Genomic DNA, 19,075 nt, shown 5'->3' with positions numbered 1-19,075 from the left:
TGACCCAAGTAGACCGATGTGTGGCATGTTGTGTGACTAAGTAAAACTTCATGTTCTGATTAAGTAGAAACTTGTCACCATATTTAGGTTACCAACACTGCTGCCTTTAGTGCTGGAATCTAGTCCGAGACAACTAAAGCTCAAAGCTATATATATATATATATATATATATATAAAGAGAGAGAGAGAGAGAGAGATTTAATACTGGGATATTGATAATGTGTTGATTTTGGGTATAGCTCTTGGGATATTCAAGCTATGATTGGTTGTTAGATTTTTACATTTCAATCAGCCACAGCGGTCGGGTTCAAGATACTGATATTGTACTGACATGCCACAAAGTTCATCCACTTTTAACTGGTAGCTTAAAGTTCAAATCAGATGTGTTTAGCTACAACGATGAAAAACTGACCAGATCCTATGATTATCTCCAATAGTCTGCTCCACTGCAGCCCTTCTCTCTCTCTGTCTCCCTCCATCATGTGACTTCCTCTCTTCTTTAGCCTCCCCTGCTCTCCTCTCTCGCCCGTGCCCTCCACTCCCTGACTCACGACCTCCTTCAGGGCCACGGGGAGAAGTGGAGCGCACGGTCCAGGCCAACGCATAAATATTAGCTCAAGGTCACGGTCACAGAGCTCACACTGGGCTATGCATAATCATGAATTCAACTCCTGCAAAGCCTCTTCACCTCACATATTCCCTATGTCACATTAATGCTCACTGGCTAAAAACACACATTATTTCTCATCACCAACACAGCCAACCTTGAAGGGTTAACCTCAGGTGATAATACACCAGCTCTGATTCCAATTTATGCTTTATGTTATTACATTACCTCAGGTTATTAAAGTTACACACACACTAACCTACATTTCCAGTTTTATCTACAAATGCATTTTTATATTAAGTTGAAAATGGTGCAGATGTATTCTAAGAGGTTCATATACTCCCAAAGATAAAATACCGCCATTCTCACATCCGGGAGAACGATGCTTTAAATTCAGATGCTCGCTTTGCTGATTTGTTCAACATTATCCCGAGATGAAACACGAGCTATACAGAGAGAAGGAAGATTGGAAGTAAAGGAGAGAAAGGAAGCCTGTGTTTCCTTTGAATTCCATCTTTAATAGACTCTCCTCTTTTGTTCCTCCTCTTTTCCACTTCTAGCCTTGTTCCTTCAGTCATCCCGTCTATTATTTTCTCTATGTGATCCTGCTCCCACTCAGCACAGAGACACATTTGAATGTGGCCTCCAACGGGGTTTGCAATAACATGGTATTTAACCACTGTCTTCATCCTCTCGCTCTCTCTTGTATTTCCCTTCGTGTAAACCCTGCCCATCCCCTTGCTCAGTTCTGTCATCAATGCCCTGGATTCCTGGCTGCCTCTTTTCATAACCCTCACTTTCTCTCTCCAGCCTGTCTTTCTCCAACTCGCTTCCGGCCTTTACAGGCTGTGAGGTCAGCTTTAGAAACGTGTGTGATCTCTCACTCCTTCCCCTCCTCTCTTTTTTTCTATAACTGCCTCACACGTTCTTCCTCTCCGCCAGTTGTAAGCCATTAACCTTTCCCCACTTTCAACCACTCTCTTTTTTCCTTACCAGTCTGCTCTGTATATCTACATGCCATTAATGTTGCCCTCACTGTACTCTACTTTCCCAAATCTCTCTCTGTTCTCTCTCTCTCTCTCTGGTTTTACCCCTCTTCTTCTACATCATCCCTTCTGTGTCCTGCTTGGTACTCTCACTCTCCTCTGTCTTGTTATCTCCCCCTCTCCTCCCTCCATAAAATGTAGTCACTCTCTAATTGCTGTCTCACCCCTGCTGTGTTCGGACCCGCAGGCTAAATGATTTCTACAGGGAGAGTAAGAGTGGGAGCACACAAAAAACACAGAGCTGTTTGCAAGAAGACGTTTTTTTTTTAAATTATTATTGATGAGTTCCTTGTCAGGAGGTGTGTGTGTTTACAGTTAATACTGCCCTCCCCCCATTGACACAATCACATGTGTGTGACTGTATGCCTCTCCACTGTCTCCTTTCTTTGGTTTCTTCACTTTTACCAGAGTTGTGTTCTTTACGGTTTTGAAGCAGGACTTACAAAGACCCAGCATTTTGTAGTGTGTTTGTGTGCAAACATAATGTGGATTTTACCAGCTTTCGACATAAATATGTATTTCGAATTCACGTGTCTGTGTGTTTTCCAGAATGTGGGTGTAGGTCAATCTCCAATCTCTCCAATCTGCATTCAATATTTGTCTTACATAACTGTACAAAAGTATGTACTTTAAGTTGTAGATTAAAGAGTTCACTTCTGGTTAATCAGGTGAAATTTGTGGTTGTTGGTGGTAATACCCAGATACATTTATCAATCACTGAGGACAGGAAATGTTCTTTGAACAGCTCCTCTGTTAGGAATACAACAGAAAAAGACGAGCAACTGGTGCAACTTGTGATCTTTCTCTTGTGATCTGTGATCAAGCCATACTTGTCCTGACACAGGTATGTTTTCTCTTCAGAACACCTGGGACCCACTGTTCGGTTTTCCAGACTGCAACATTATGTGATAAATGAATACAAACTACAGCAATGTCTGAATTTCGTCTAGTATGTCCATGAGTTGTTCCCTGTGAATTCCTTGTGTTGTTGAGTAAATACTTTGAATGCCATTAGATATTATATGAAGGGTCAAATGGGAAATCCAGCAATTTAGCCATGTACAGTCATTTTCATAAGGATGCACGAGAAAAAAAAAGAATAGTTAAAATAAGTCCAGCATATCCCTATTGTCAAGTTTCAAAACACTGGATACAGGATACCACACTTTCCATAATTCATCTTAACAGTGCCTTTGGTTAGATTCACAATTCAAACTCCAGACCCCAACTTTATAGCACAGACTTTCTGATAAAAACTGAGGTCTCAAGCCCAAGCTGAGTTATATTCTGATATTTTCAGAATGTTCCTCCATTTTTTACAACTGCTTTCACAGGTTGATCTTCATGTGTAATGCAGAGTGCCTCTTTAAAGTAGCCTGAGAAAGATAGTACCATACTCAGTATCCTAAAATGCCCCTTTCACAGTATCATCTACTAAAATGAATCTATATTTTCATATCAATATTACTTGTTGATATTTTTTGAAAATCTGTGAAATCTGTAAAGTAACTATAGCTTTGAAATAAATGCAATGGTGTGGAAGAATAAAGTAAAATGAAATAGAAATACTCAAAAGCACTGCACCTCAAAAATTACACTTGAGTAAATGAACTTTACTTACTTTTACTTTCCACCACTGGCTTGTAGCTAATGAGGAAAGGGCTTTGCTAGAGTGAGCATCAGAGAAGAACATAATGTGTGCGCACACGTACACAGTCTCAAACGCCAGCACTTAACTTCCTCTGACAGCCTCCTTCTCGTCCTTGCATCACACTGCCGACTTCCTATGAGCGCTTTCGCAATATCATGTGTGCGCACGTTGCACCCAGAGGCGCAGCACAGAGGCACAGGAGTTATCAATAACAGAACGGTCAATAAGCGAGTTATTTATATATCTTTAGATGCCCTCAGGCTGGAGGAATCTTTTAACTGCATTTTGCAGAGCAATTTTCAGTAGCGAATGTTAATGAATGATTCCACATAATAAGAAAGCTAAATAATTGGTTGGTATTGTTCAATGTGTCAGAAGTTTAAATTATTTAATTACTGTTTCACATTGATATCTACACATTTTATATTCATACTGTGCTGTTGTGTCATGTGTGGCAAATACAATAATGTTAATTGTGTAATACGGGCATATTTCACTAACTATGAATTATGTATGTTCATGCTGATGTTAATGATATGCTAATGATGATGATAGCCTAGGTCCATTTCCTGTTGCACTGGTGAATTACATATGCATATTCCCTGACTTGCCAGGTAGCTCTTGCACTTACGTTTTTTATAAAGGTGAAACAGGGCAAGATGGAGACGTTGGAATTTCCTCACAGAGAAGAAGAAACTACTATATATGTCACGTTGTCTCCCCGCACAAGGTCCCAACGAGTTTGCATTTCAAGAGGAGAGTGAAGGGGAAAGAAAAGCTAATCAGAAAGGGGTGTTTTTTTCTTAATCCCAGCTCTGCTGAGGCGCCTTTTCTCCTGAAGAAAAATCTGTGTTTCTTTCACACTGCCTCTGCAATCACTTGAAACCCCATTACAGACCATGTGACAGCATCAATTAAATTCACAATTATCATGGGGCAGAGACACTCCAGCGTGAGAAAATATAGTAACACGGCATCGTCTGCAAGTCTCTCTGTGTGTGCGTGTGTGTGTGTCTTTGTGTGTGTCTGTGTGTGTGTGTAAGAGAGAGACAGGGGGGGGGGGGGGGGGGGGTGATGGAGAGCAGAAAACTGAGTCAGACAATTCACTGCTCAGAATGTTTCTTGCCCTTTTTGGCAACTCTTATGAACCCGAACAATTCTCCAAAAACAAGATGCCACAGTAAACAAAAACTAAGATCTTTGACAGTATAAAGATGTTTCATGAGCCACTCCAACAGCGAATGAACAACTGGTAACTGATTGGCTGCTTGTTTTAGATTTCATACTAAACGAGCTGTTTTTGATAATTCTTCCAAAGGATCAGAGAAAGAGCTTATAAATATCCCTTGAAAATTACACTGGGTGCTGCCACTGTGTCCACAAAGTTGGCCCATAATTCATTATCAGTTTAGCAGCAGAGCCTTTGTCTCTCATTGACATCACAGATTAGAGTCTTGGCTCTTGTTTCCAGCTTTAGTATAGATTTATCCAGACCAAACTGTCCAAGATCACACAAAAAGCAGCACACATCAGTTAGTTTGGGGCAGATTTTTAAAGAGGCCACAGTTAAATACAGAATCTCACCTTCAGATGTGCATGGTTTGTGAGTCTGAATGTGTGCGTGGCCACGGTATAGTCGACTGTAGGAGAGACACATGCTGTGAATCACAGGCAACGGTGGTTGCGGCTGATTGAGCCTGAATTTGGACTGTGCTGGACCTGGCAGGTGGAGCTATTCTGGCCTGTACAGTCAATTCCTTCACGCTCTCCATCACAGCTCTCTCTATTAAAGCACAATCAGGTCCCTGATAGGGGAGAAAAACAAGGAAGCGTGTCCACATTGATCTCTCTACCTATAGCGCCGGCCTACACTGGAGCAGAGCAGGAGATTAAAAATTCATAAGCGTATTAAGATCTATAAGAGCATTATTCATGTGTGCTGTCACTGTCTAAAACAGTAGGGTACTAATCATACGCATCTCTAGCCCAGCACACACACACAAGCATGCAGCTACAATAGCGTTCTGGGTGTACTCCAAGTGTCAGCACTATCATATGGGCATGTGTGTGTGGCCTGGCGTTGTTCCCTCCTTGAGTGCCATACAATGTGCTGGCATAAATACCTGCTTGACACAGCAGATTGGCACTAATGGCTTTACACACAGTGCCATCTGTAAGCTGGACCATTAGCTCTTGCTTCTTCTCCATGGCCACTAACAGTGCTTCATAACATTTGGTTCAGACTATCATCAGTTATTGTGCAAAAACAAAAACAGCCAAATTGAATATTGGCTAATCATCGATGCAGTCAAGGAGGCTGTACATAAAGGCTCTACCCATCTGTGTGCACCTGGAAATTAAAATCTAAACACACAAAGCAATTTGGGCCATTTTGTCTATCTAAGTGTCTAAATGTGAGACACCTCCCACTGAGCCGAAGCTCTTAAGCACCAGCCCAACTTTGAGCGCTCACACACACACACACACACACACACACACACACACACACACACCAACTTCTTACTCTGTGGCTTCCAACAGCCTGCAGCAGTCACGCAGGGATCATTACTATTCATTTGCTCAGCAAACTGGCCACACAGGCTTATAAATTAGCTCATCTACCACAGCTGGGTACTGAGACAGTTGGCGCATGCTGAGGACTGAGAGCGCAGCCATTACAGTGCGGGGCTCCGAGACACCTTCTGTCCAGTCAACATGACCTCCTCCACGCTCATCTGCTCACTCTTTCAAAGGAGGAGGGAGTGTGCTGTTGGGAACTGGGGGTGAGACATACCCAGTCAATGATTCTAATAAATTGCATAGCAGAGCAATAGGACTACAGCCCTGTGTGTGTGTGTGTGTGTGTGTTGTGCAGAGGGAGAATGCGGTGATAAATCCTGTCAAACCAAGTGTAAATCAGTCCGCAATGAAATAGCATTAGTGGGACCTCTGACCATGAGGGAAGAGCGCTGACAGGTCTGACCTACAGTGAAATGAGGGAACACTCAGAGTACTCTTTCCTTCTGCCTTAGGGGAGGATCAATGGCAGAAGGAAAAAGTAAAGCTATTAATTCTCCTGGATATGTCAATTCCCATTGGCGGGGGCAGATTGGTAGTGATCATGACTAGCCCCTTGGGCTGATAGGAGCTGGGGCTTTTGTTGCGCCTCAGTACACCATTGATTCATTGAAGTTTTTATGGCTACCCGGAACCCACCACATCACACTGTAGCAATGTAAATCAATTCCAATTGCACGTTTCTAACAATGTACAAAAAAACTCGGAGCATGACTGTGGGGTTAAATTATGCTAATCACCTCTTGTATAAGATGTGTACCTGAGTGGAGGACCTAAGGTTAAATAAGCCATGTAAAAGACTTGTAACAGTGTCTTAAATATTCATAAAACATTCATAAAATAGTTCACAGCCCTTGTAAATGATGAATGAAGTTTTTCTTTTTCCTTACCCGTCCGATGAGCACAGGTTCAGGCCCGGCATATTCTTCAATCACAAAGAACTGGTTCCAGATCCAGCTCCTCCTGCTGCGAGAGCGCGATCCCTTCCCCTCCATGCGCTCACGCGGCTCCTCTTTCACCTCTGACTCTGCCTCTTCGAACACAAGGCCCTTCCCGTTTTCTGGATCGACAGCTTGCATCCCAGCGTCTTTCGTGTCGTGGCTCCATTCAGGAGCTGGGTGCAGCCTCAGGACATGACTGCTGTTGACAAATTTATTGTCTTCATCTGCAGGGTACTGAGTTGTGCTGGGTTCTGTTTGAGCAGTGTGAACTGACTCTGTTAATGGGTCTCTATGGGAATCTTCTGCTCTGTTCCCTGGTCTTAGTCCCAGGTGTTGCACTGTCAGCACAGATGAAGGAGAATCATTTGTTTCAGAGGGAACATACAGTGGGAGATGTTTTGTCGATGTAAATGGTGGTTCTGTTTGGCTGATCATTACTTCTTTCTCGGGGCTAAGGCTGACCTCACTGCGAGGTGTTGACAGCGCACGGACGAGGTGTTTGCTCTTGCTATCGCCATTATCTAAACCCTGCATTCCCAAGTTGTCCTGCCCTTTACTTAAAGCTGGCTTGACTTCACTTGGTGGATTAATACGAGTGTCAGCACCCTGGTCTCGATTAAGATCTGGAGTGGTGACTGGGCTTACATAAGGAAATGCAGTCTGATTATCAAATCCAGTGTGAGACTGAGTGACAGCCATATCTTGTCTCGGTACTTTCTGAGCCTCTAACTGTCCATGATTAACGTCAATCAAATCTCTCTTCCTGCTCCGGCTGCCCTTGCTCGGAAAGCTTAGGCTGGGAACACTCTGCATTTGGGAATTGACGATCCTGACTAGGTTCTCTTTTGACAGCAGCTTCAGGACCCCGTAACTGCCAGTGAGGTTCAGCTTTCGGTTTGAATCTATGCTGAATCCTTTTCCAGGCACACCTGTGGTATGGACACTCAAGTCAGGTCTGCTCCTGGATCTGGATCCTGATTTAAACCGGGTCTTATTGGAGTGTATATCTGGCTTGTGATGGATTGTGAACATTTTCTCTGACCTCCCTGTTTTGGTAGTCTCAGCACTCTTGGTGTTGTTCTTAACTTTCTTCACATCCTGGTTTAACTCCTTGTTATTGGCCAATATGTGTGAAGTTGCCTCCTTTTTATTGACGGAGTCAACCTCACGCTTGGGCTTATAAGGTTGCCTCTCCTTGTTAGCTACAGATGGAGCAGCATGATTCTGCAATATTTTGGAATAAGAAAAAGCCCCAGTGTCGCCCGCCTGTTCATGATTAATCAGGTTTCTAAGAGTCACCACAGGCATTGCATTTGCATCCATGCTTGCATCCCATTGGTCCACAGCTCTGCTCTCCCCTAGCTTCACCATGTGCGATCCGCCCACTCCTCTCCTCCGTACAATCTTACTGGCCGAAGCACCTCCTACAAGCCCCTCCCACAGGCACAGGGAAACCAATAAGAGCAGATTTCTGGTAATCATCTTGACTTGTGGCGAGGTGTCCTAATTTAAGCGAGGTTTGCTGAGAGGCAGGCCTTGTTTTCCAGTTGTCTTCATTCTCTCCTCTGTTTTCCCTCCTTTCATGCCCCCCCCCCCGCTCCTCTCACTCTCCCATTCTGTGCCCTTCACAGTGAGCTGGAGGGCAGGTGTCAGTCACTCCTTCTTTTTTTTTTCACGGCACCTAATATCTTCTTCTATCTCACCAAGCCTCCCTCTGCTGTTTTTTTCCCACTCCTCTTGCGAAGCGTCTCATTCAGTTTCCCACGGAGGGTTGAACACCCTGAGAGAAAAGATAAAGATAATTAAGTTAAAACTTTAATCATTGGGCTGCGTTAATTAAAAGTGGAGCGGCATAGACAGGTAGGAAAAATCACAGACAAGCAGGCAGGACAGACCTTTTAACAGAGCAGCAATCACATTTTCACAAGCACAGAGGGCTTTTAGGCCCAGAACACACATCCATTTATACCTACATAATGACCCAAGTATTTTTTCTTACATCTATTAGATAGAAAGGGACAAAGTTATCATCATACTATTCTACATGGAGAAAGATAGGATAACACCATTAGAAGCTGCTCTGAGCATTTATTAGTGAGAACGACTGTCAAGGATTTCTGACTGTGGTGCAGAAAGGGACTGGCAACAATATGAAGCTAGTATTACATCACTTTGATGCCTGATTAATTAGTTGGATTAATATTGTGCTTTGATCAGTCAGTTAGAATGTCAATACAGATTCGAGCCGTAGATGCAGATGCACTTTGTTGTGCACAGCGCCTTGAGCGATCTAAAAGGTTCTACAGCTCGCAAGCGTCTCACTCAAGCTCTCAGCATGTCTCTCATGCACTCAAGCCTCAAATGGAAAGCCTACGCCAAATCAAAATGTCAGATATCAATCAGTGTGCTTGTTTTAAGATAACAGCGGGCATACTTCAGTAGTATTTCAGTAACATCAGCCTACGCATCTGACAAGTCAATAATGTGACTATTTGCCAGATTGCATTAACATAAAAATCACGCATGTTTAATTCAGAAAACTACAATTTCCAAAGCACTGAGAGAACTAGACAGATTTTAAACAATTGCCAAAATCAAAAAATCAGACTTATGTATGACATGTGTCATTAGAAATCCCCTTTTGCCTGGTAAATACCCACATCTTTAAAATTGCATGATCCAGGGCTGTAGCATAGGCTTTCTGTTATAAATTTGAGGCTTCAAGCCCAAGGATAAAATCATGGGGTGGGAGAGTTCAATCCTAGCTCCTCGAGTTCACACGTCCAAGTGCAAGATACTGAACCCCAATTGCCCAAGATGGTTTGTGTAATAGAGTGCTGTATAGCACTCTATGAATGTGTGTGAGAATGGGTGATTGCGACTCGTGGTGTAAAGTGCTTTCAGTGGTTATTAAGGGCAGAAAAAGCACTATATAAATGCAGTCTATTTGCAATCATCAGTGTTATTTTCTTCAACTTAAGAGAGTTCCCTCCAGAGATGCAGAGTACATTATACAACTACAGGTTGAATTGTATTTTTAATGAGTAACTTCATGTGTATAATTTGTGAGGTGCATTACATTTTCCTGTGGACAAAGCTATCAAACTCCGTAAAACTCTATTTCATGTTTAGATATTTTGCAAAACTTGTGTGTTATGGGTTAAGTAGTGCCAGTTTCATCTTGTCCTGTGCAGTGTGGTGTGGTTTGTCTGGGTGTATGACACTTGCTCCACTGTGGCGCAGACAGACCCTGTCAGCACATTCACTGGGGCATGACTGAAGTTGGGATGTTCCTCCTGGAATACTTTTCACCCTTCTTTCCTTCAACTTCTCCTCAATGTCCTCAAGCTTCCTCTCCCTCTCTCTCATCCGCTCTTTCTATAAGCAAATCCTTTTGATGAACAGAGAAGGGAAAAAAAGATAATCCACCCCCACCCCTCCTCCCTCCCGTGTTCTCTTTTCCCACCTCTCCCACTCACCACCTGTCTCTTCTTCAGCCTATCTCTCTAAATCTCCCTCTATCCCCTGTCTTTAACTCGATATTGTTTTAGTATCCTGTCCTCTCAGTTGCTCGCTCCTATCCTCATTTCCCCCTCTCATCTGTGTCAATCACAGGCTTGTCACAGTGTCCCTCACCCTCTGTGCACTTTGAGGCTTCAATCAATCAGCCAATCTCCTTCCTCGGCCTTGCAACATTGGAAGTGACAGGTGTCTAGCTGGCTACCATCTTGACGACAGGCTACAACACCATAATTGTGCATATAAATCCAGTCATCAAATGATAAAATGCTGCAAACAGGATGTATCCAGTAGTTACAGGAGACTCGCTGCAAAATGCTTGGACAGATTTTACAGAATAAGTTATATATAAATGCCACAGAGGCCATTATAGAGGATATGAGGCTGGGTTTGGCCGCGTGTTATCTCGAATGTACAGCATGAGGAGCCGATCGGGGTGAATTCAATGACAGAGCTCCTCTGTCTCCCAGAGGAACTTATCAGCTGGGAGTTTGATGGCCAGGCAATCATTGCCATGGGCACCTTGTTAACAAGCCTAGGGCAGGTGGCGGGATGCAGGGCTGAATATCAACATGGCACCGTCGCCAGCTGAGCACAAATTTATAACATTTTTTGTGTGGGAGGTTCTGTCAATGTGAGTTTTTTTTTGAAGCTCCTAAGCAAGAATAAAGACGCTTTTATTCTTCAGTTCTTTTTATCTCTGACACCCATTTTCAAGGCCGAAATTTCACTCAGAACAGAGTTAAGGCATTTCTGTACCATATTGATCTGTGTCACCGCCTTTCGCATTGTGCCGTGCACCTTTGGGGAGAGCTATTGTAATGACATTAACCTGGGTGCATGTGCCTGTACGGCAGTAAGTGAAGATAATTGGATGCTCCGACTTGAAGCACAAGGGAGCTCATATTTCCTCATTAGACTTTTATATAATTTAATACAGCAAAATTGTTGTTTTCATCCTAGGGGAACCAGCAAAGATCAGGATGGGATTTCACCCATAGCCTTTACATATGGTACCATGATTTCAAGTAAATGAAGATGATAGGGTGCTACACTTGGTAGCTCCAGGGAGCTCTCCACCTAATTAGAGTTCTGTAAAATGTATAGTTGTGGTACATTCTCAAAGAGTTTAAACCACATGATTACGACTGTACAGTGTTTCTAAGTTCTGTGCACCTAGAGCAACTTCTCAGTGAACTGATTAATTAGGACCATAAATATCTTAATTAATTTCCCCTTACTGGTCCCATCCCACCTAAAACTCAAATGATCTTTTGGATCATTTGCATTGGAGGCAGATCCTCGCCATCGATTGCAAGCTGTCACCAACTTAACGAGACTGAAAATTTTAATTACAATTCACCTCCTTGCTTGCTGTCTATCTTCTTTTTCTCTCGGTAGCCCTCCTGTCGAACAGGCAAACACAGAGAAGTGCACCGCCACAGCAGCAGCACGCCCACACACACACCCTCTCCACAATGAACAAACACACGTATGCTACGTGGCTTCAAGCCCTGTTGACAAAACACTCTACAGAAAAAAAGACGTTTATTTATTTACTGATGCACATGCAAAAATAAATAAATAAATACCCTGGACTCACAATGCAACATTCATCCTCATCCTCTGAAATGCACATTCATGAAGACACACAAACATCCCTGAACACACTGAAATCCTCCTCTTACCACTGATATCTGTGGGGGGAAGAAAACTAAAGAAAGCTCTGGGGACTGCCTCTGTGGACGCAGTGAAGTCAAAGAGAAAAAAAGGGAGTAGTCTCTCACACCAGGAGGGAAGAGAAAAAGCAGTCACCCCAAAAGAATTAAACATGGAGTAACAAAGGCGAGCTCCAGAAAAGGAACAGAGGAAAAGCAGGGGAAGTTTGGTGGAGTGGGTGTGGGTGTGAAAGCATGTGTGTGAGAAGAGGATGGGATGTGTAGAGGGGCAGCAGGAGGGGGGTGGGGTGGGGTGGGGTGCAGGGCCTCCTTAGAAGACCAAGCGAGTAGTTTTTAAGTGCAAAGCATCATAAAGCAGCTCTGTCCTCGTCTTGAACCTTGGCAGATAAAAGCAGAGCTGTCAGTGAGAGAGGAGGTGAAAAGCAGCTGAAGCTCTTGTCTGTTAATGTATGAATTACTTCTTCACCTGTGTCCCCGGTCTTGTCTCTATCTCAGCCTTACTGATATACTGACAGCAGGTGCTAACCTCCCTTGGGAGCATATATTGCACCAACCTATGGACATGAGATAATTCCCCAGAAGCTGGAGGTTAGTAGAGGACAAGGAGAGAAGCAATAGAAGGTAAACAATGTGAGAGTGCCAGCTTTACAGTAAAAAACAAACACTGGTATCAATTTATAGTTTTGCGTGGCATAAGAGCTGTGAAATTCAGTCCACTTATGGCTGGCTGTTTGCCTATTGGTGAGATTAAGACTTAAAAGACTCAGTGTAACAGAGCAGTGACAGGGGGCTTTGGATTTGCTTGGCTTTCAGCTAGATCAATGGGGTTACATTAAATGGCAAGAGTCAGAGGCTTGTAGAACATCCAGCAAGAACACTGCATTTGAAAATGCAGAATGTGCACTAAAAAGGGAAAATATGAGAGACAGTCTTGTTAAACGCCATTTTTACAGTGGGATGCAGGGCTACACATTCAAACATCCAGCTATTCATAAATCCATTCAGCAACAGACAGAACAACATATTTTGTTTAAATATTCTAAAAATACATCTGAAGCACACAGGTCAAAAAAATAATGTTTCTACTTCTCCCTCAAGGTTTGCACTGAGAAGTCTATATCCTGTACTAGTTTCAACTTTTCAGAGTTAGCTGTATTTGGGCTGTTGTGCTAGCATGAGTGGTAAACCAGATATTTGGTCCTTTAGTGAGATGTTATTACTGTTTTGAAATTGTATTAATTTTGTATTATACCATTTAAAGTCTGGCCATTTTCATGTCAGCTGTGTCAGCCATATATCTCTAATCTCTTAATCTAATATTATAACAAGCTAACGAAAGTTCTGACTTAACATGATGCAGCCACTTCCAGCCCTACTATGCCGTGCAAATACAAGCTCCTCTGCTGCTGCTTTATCTTAGGCTACAGTATATAAACTGCAAGAGCTGCCATAAAGATCAAATAAATCTTGACAGGAGACAGTCCAGAGAATCACAATGCCAGGAGACGTGCCAATAGGTCACGACAGGGACAACATTTGTGGCCCATATTTTACTGCCTTGGCAAGGGTTCAAGTAGTTGAGTCTGATTTGTCTGGTCGTAAGGTAAAGTGCTGGCTAAGAGCGCGTGGACATACCAACTGTGACAGCACTGACCCACTGAATGCCTGTGATTTACTGCTATATTCTGCCCCTTTCAAAATGATAAATTATGCATAGATGTCAAAGGCAGGACTTCATACCATGCCAAGCATCTGCTGTATGCAATAATGAAAAAATATATAGACAATATTCCCTGATTTTACTCAAATTTTCATTTCCTTCCCAATGTATGAGAAATGGAAATTTGTCTCACTCACACAGTTTCTGTCAACTGACCAGTCTATTATTTTGCTGACACACTTGAGACAGACAATTCCAAAACATGCATCTGCAGTCTGGTGCAGACTTCCTCTCTTTGTGTTTTATGAAACATCCAACATTGAGCGAGTGATTACCTTTAGTAAACCCTCACCGGTCTAAAGTAGTTACAGCCTCGTTTTCCAGATAAGAACCATTAGTACTTTGTTAGAATTTGGTTAACAAAATTGCATTTGGCTGCCCCCCCCCCCCCCCCCAAATCACTACCTATCGTGCTGGGGGGTATTTGCGTGCCCCCGTGAACCTGTTGAGCTATGTGGTCCGGGGCAATAGCCCTTGGCTATTAGCCAATAGCCCTTGGTAGACCAGGTCTCATATGGTCATGAGACCTGGGTAATAACCGGAAGAACGAGATCGCAGATATAGCCAGCTGAAATGAGTTTCCTCCGGAGGGTGTCTGGGCTCAGCCTTGGAGATAGGGTGAGAAGCCTGGACATCCAGAGGGAGCTCAGAGTAGAGCCCCTGCTCCTTCACGTCAAAAGGAGCAGTTGAGGTGTTTCGGGCATCTGGTTAGGATGCCTCCTAGGAGACTCCCTTTGGAGATCTTCCGGACACGCCCAACTGGGAGTAGACCCAGGACGTGTTGGAGAGATTATGTGTTTCTGCTGGCCTGGGAACGCCTTGGTATCCCCCAGGAGGAGCTGGAAAATGCTGCCAGGGAGAGGGACGTCTGGAATGCCCTGCTTAGCCTGTTGCCACCGTGACCCAATTCCAGAATAAGCAGGAGGAACTGAACTGAACTGAATATATGTTGCAATTTGAGTGAAAAAGAGAAGAAGAGAAGAAAAACATCAAATTGGGATTATACGTGATGTGGGAGAGAAGAAGTTGAAACTATACAGTGACCACTATACAGAGCTGGAGGGTAGTCAACTTCATGAAAATGAGGTGAACTTCTGCTGAGCTGAGTATTGAGCTGAAACCCAACTTCATAATTGAATTATTTTTTATTTACTCTTCAACACCACACACTGAATGATTTAATTTCTCAGTCAATACTAACCAGCCCAAACTGAAACAGGCTTGGTCCAACCTGGTCCCATCCACTGTCACTCTGAAATTCTAACTACAGTATAATCAGAATATAGCCCAGCAAATGTAATACGTTTTTCTGACTTATATACCTCAATATACCTCAACGCCATGTCAGATCCTGATATATACAAACCACTGGACCTAAAACCAAAGTCAAAATAACAAATGTACTTTACGGTAACGGGGGGAAACCACTTGGCCTCAGCTGTGGAAAAAGACGTTTATCACCAAAAGAAGTTTCCTCACAGAAAACAACTATCCTAAATTTAAATTATTTATGGTCATATCTATTTTTGAGTAGCAGCACCCCATTTTACATAAAGCACTCAGGTTGATTATATCTGACTCTAAGTTACAAGCACAGTCATTTTTCTGACTTATGAACAGCAGTACTGATGTTGTATCTTTAAATGTAACAATGAAAGATAATGTTCTATTCAGGCTGATCCTGCTTCTGACTACATCATATGGATACAACCAATTATTATAATATCACTTAACTATAACAACATCTGACATCTCTCTATCTTTAGGGCCTTGTGCTGTTTCTCTGCCAACAACTTTTAGGAGCTGATCAGCTTCAATGATCTTCGTGCACAAAGGTCAGGGGAAGTTTTTGTGTCTGCAAGCTCATCTGGTTTGAGTCAGTGTCTTTCTAGGTAGGTGCCTAGCCTGCCTTTTCTGAACGGTGAGTCATCAGCTGCCAAAGCAGTTACCAAAATTACACCTGATGCCTATCAAGCCTGTCTCTCTTCCTCTTCTGCCTGACTGCATGTGCAACATCAAAAAGCTATCTGATCCTTTCAACACACTGCCTGACATTTCAGCAAAAGTCCTCGGGAATTGCAGATGGACTTTGTCATCCCAAAGCTGTGTGTGTGTGAATAGTATCTGTAAGTATGCATTAAGATGTGTGTGAGAGAACAAGAAATGATTTTTCCTGCAAGCTGTTAAAGAGGGTTTGTAAGAAAATTTGCGACTGAAGGAACCTATTAGTCTGAACTCACATATCATCTCAGTGAGCCACAAAGCTTAGGTTAATAATCAAGTTAATAAAAATAGTTCTTTACTGGAAAGGGGTGCTTTACTGCACAGCACTTGAGGATGTTTTGTCAGAGGTTTAATTCACCATTTCCCTCCACCTCTGCTGTTTAACTTTCAAGGTCTTTCCTTTCAACAGGCACAGAGGCTGGACAAGAGGCTGGTGAGGAGGGCACGGTGAGGTGGGAGAGGGTTGTTTCAGAGATGAATAAACACAACACAGCCAAGGTTGGTCGGTGATATTATGTGATGCATTGCTTAAGAGGAGATGACACCTAGTAGAATAGCACCAAGGCTATTGGCCAAGGAGAGTGAATAATGACACTCAATATTCCACCTTTATCGGCCTGATTCTCTTTTCAATTTACATCTAAGGATCTTTTTCATGTTTATCTCCCATCCAGCCAGACGGTGAGTGAAAGGAGGCAAGATCGAGCAGGCTTACTTTTAATGGATGTCTGATAGGATCAATAACCCTCTGCTGTGCACTGAAAACTTTCTCTCAATGTGCTCTCTACAGGTGTTCAGGGTTTTGGTTTCCACTAATATTCCCTGGTGGCGCTAGCTGCAAAAACAGATGTGTAATATTTTGACATTGAAAGGGTGTTTGTTCAGTTTGTGGAAGCACCTGAGGGATGATTCAGACGATCAAAGTAAGTGTTTGGTTTCAATTTCATGGTACTACCTAATGTAGTTAACATGGATTTTTGGTGCATTTCTGTGTGTACCTGGTGACTGCAAACTTGACAAAGCCAAACTAGCAACTCTGTGAGGTTGTATTTAAGGCATCAGTATGCTTTAAACAAACTTCTTATCATATTGTCAAACAGTACAAAATCCCTCTGCATCCAACAATTTTTGTAACTTTCAGAAACGAACAATCTGATAAGGATGTCCTCTTCACGCAGGAATATGCCAGGTTTGCAGAGGTGAAAATGAAGGCCAGATCTCAACTACTTTCTTAAGCTCTGTTTTCATTCTACTTCTGTCACTTTCTGTGTGTACAACCTAGTGCAACACCACGAATGCCTTCAAGGAGAGAAAGCGGGCCCTGTTCCTATGATTCATCATACTCCTTCTATGGCAATAGGCATTTTGCCCCAACTTCAATCATGGCCATTAAGAGCAGGCAAAACCACTTTCGCCTGTAGACATGGTCTGTTCAATATTGTGTGCCAGCGGAGATAGTAGTTTTAGAGATGTTCCCTGGGTAGTTTCAACCTGTTGGTGCTGATGAAAAGTCAAAGGATATACAAAGTCATTAGCCCCTTTTACAGAGATTGTGCCATACTGGCATTAAAGGCCCTTGATTACACCGCCTTTGCTTGGTTACAGGGAACCATATAAAGACTGTGTAATGTCGGCATCATGGGATCAGAGGTGTAACATGTAACACAACGGCCTTGGTGTCAGTTGATGTCTGTTTCGCCAAGCTGGCGCCTCCTTTTACACAGATGTCAATTTGGCTCTGTTACTACCTCTGCGGTTGGCTTAAAGGTGGGACTGCGTTCATACCTTTTATACAGAATGGCAAGGCGAAATTACAGCACAACATTCCTTCCTTGAATAAACTGTATTAAAGGGGCTACTGAATCATCCTCTGGGGAGCACGAATGTACACCATGCCATGCCTACAGCCCTGCTGCTAGCATGGCTAAAAGTAAAAAAAAAAAAAAAACACACAGAGATAGATTTTTGTTTGAAACCACTTCTCCCTCTAAACCTAAGCTAGGCTTGAAAAGCACTATAGCGCAGCTAAGCCCTCTATTTCAAAATATACCGTATTGCAGTGGCCACCAGCCTAGAAACTGGCACGACATAAGTATTCAGTATGCATATGAATGCAAGTGTTGAAAAGGGAAAATCACTCTTTGAGGATGAGGAGCGCCAGATAGACATTGCTTGGTACCGAGGAGTCACCATCCCAAAAGGTTTGGATACACTGATATAACATTTATCCATGTAATTCATGCACTGAATTGTAATTTTCACTTATGTCCCCTTGGTCCCACTTGAGGTCCCCTGGAGGCCCCTGGCCCACTCTTGCAAGAGCTGCCGCTCCACCAAGTAAAAAATATCACACAGCACTCTTCTTGCTCACATCTATTCAACGCTGACTTGTTATCAGTGTTTTGTCAGAACTATCTATCCCAAGGATGTTGTTGTGTCCTGTTCCCTTATCATAGCCGGCTGCATTCACGCCTCTGCTGCGCTAGTTGAACGTTGTGTGACCACACGGGCCTGGAAGCCTGTACTGTCACAGTTGTTAATCCCCCTCATTGAAGTCACTAAGTCCCAGCCTTATTAGCATATACACCCTCTCCCCTCTTTGTGTGACTTTCATGCTCCCTAGGTCTTCTCCTGCTCCTGCACCATAACTGACAGTACATTTTTGTAATTCTAATGACGTTGCCCCAATCTCAAATTCATTTCACTTTTGTCTCTCTCTATTTGGGTCAGTTTGTTGTTTTGTTTGTTTTCCAGCAGCTCAGGCAGACAGAGCAGATTGCAGCATGTTTAAGTCGCTATCTCTGGCAGGTTACAGCACGGGGGTCACCTTGGGTGAGGATTGGATAAAGGATGTGGAATTAAAATTGAGTGTTTTGTGCAGCAAGATGTTCACCAACATCCAGTAAAGCATCGTTTATGCAGTAGTTGTTTCCCTTTCAGCTGGGCAGTGATCAGCTGAAACGACGTGGGCACACAGTTCACTATCTTCCCATTTTTTAGCTTTCCAGTAATATTCGTGGCAACTGTTGTTTTTATTGGGACCTTCCTCCATGATAGTTCAAAGATGTACAACGAAGCAGTGGGTGTATATTGAGGGAAGATTTCCAAGCTGCGTTTGCCTGTCTCAGTGGTGTGTTGCAGGGCGATGTAGGAGATCAAAGTTTGGCAGTGTTATATTTTCAGGGCGATTTTTTCTGTGGGGCACATTCATGCTGTGTAATGTTTGGGATGTTCTGGCGCTGCTCCAGCACTGGGACCATAAATTCTGTTTAGGACTTTAGGGGCAGACTGGCACACAGACACACATGAAGAGAAATATCTTCTCAAACAC

The 19,075-nt window shown here is 43.1% G+C and overlaps 1 protein-coding gene across 3 annotated transcripts in view; it reads right to left on the bottom strand.

The window, feature by feature from the left end:
- The window catches only part of LOC108883949 (cadherin-24), a 130,628-nt gene that overhangs the window by 75,094 nt on the left and 36,459 nt on the right, over nucleotides 1–19,075 (bottom strand). For 2 of the 3 annotated variants that reach the window (XM_018677541.2, XM_018677542.2), the window contains one exon: nucleotides 6,772–8,602. In XM_018677541.2, the coding sequence (XP_018533057.1) occupies nucleotides 6,772–8,304 (1,533 nt within the window). In that variant the 5' untranslated portion in view covers nucleotides 8,305–8,602. Of the gene's footprint in view, nucleotides 1–3,274; nucleotides 3,490–6,771; nucleotides 8,603–19,075 lie in introns of those variants that run through there. The other variant, XM_018677543.2, reaches the window with a different exon arrangement.

Source organism: Lates calcarifer, linkage group LG4 (assembly GCF_001640805.2).
Source record: "Lates calcarifer isolate ASB-BC8 linkage group LG4, TLL_Latcal_v3, whole genome shotgun sequence".
Taxonomy (NCBI): domain Eukaryota; kingdom Metazoa; phylum Chordata; class Actinopteri; family Centropomidae; genus Lates; species Lates calcarifer.
This window is presented reverse-complemented; position numbering and strand designations above follow the sequence as displayed.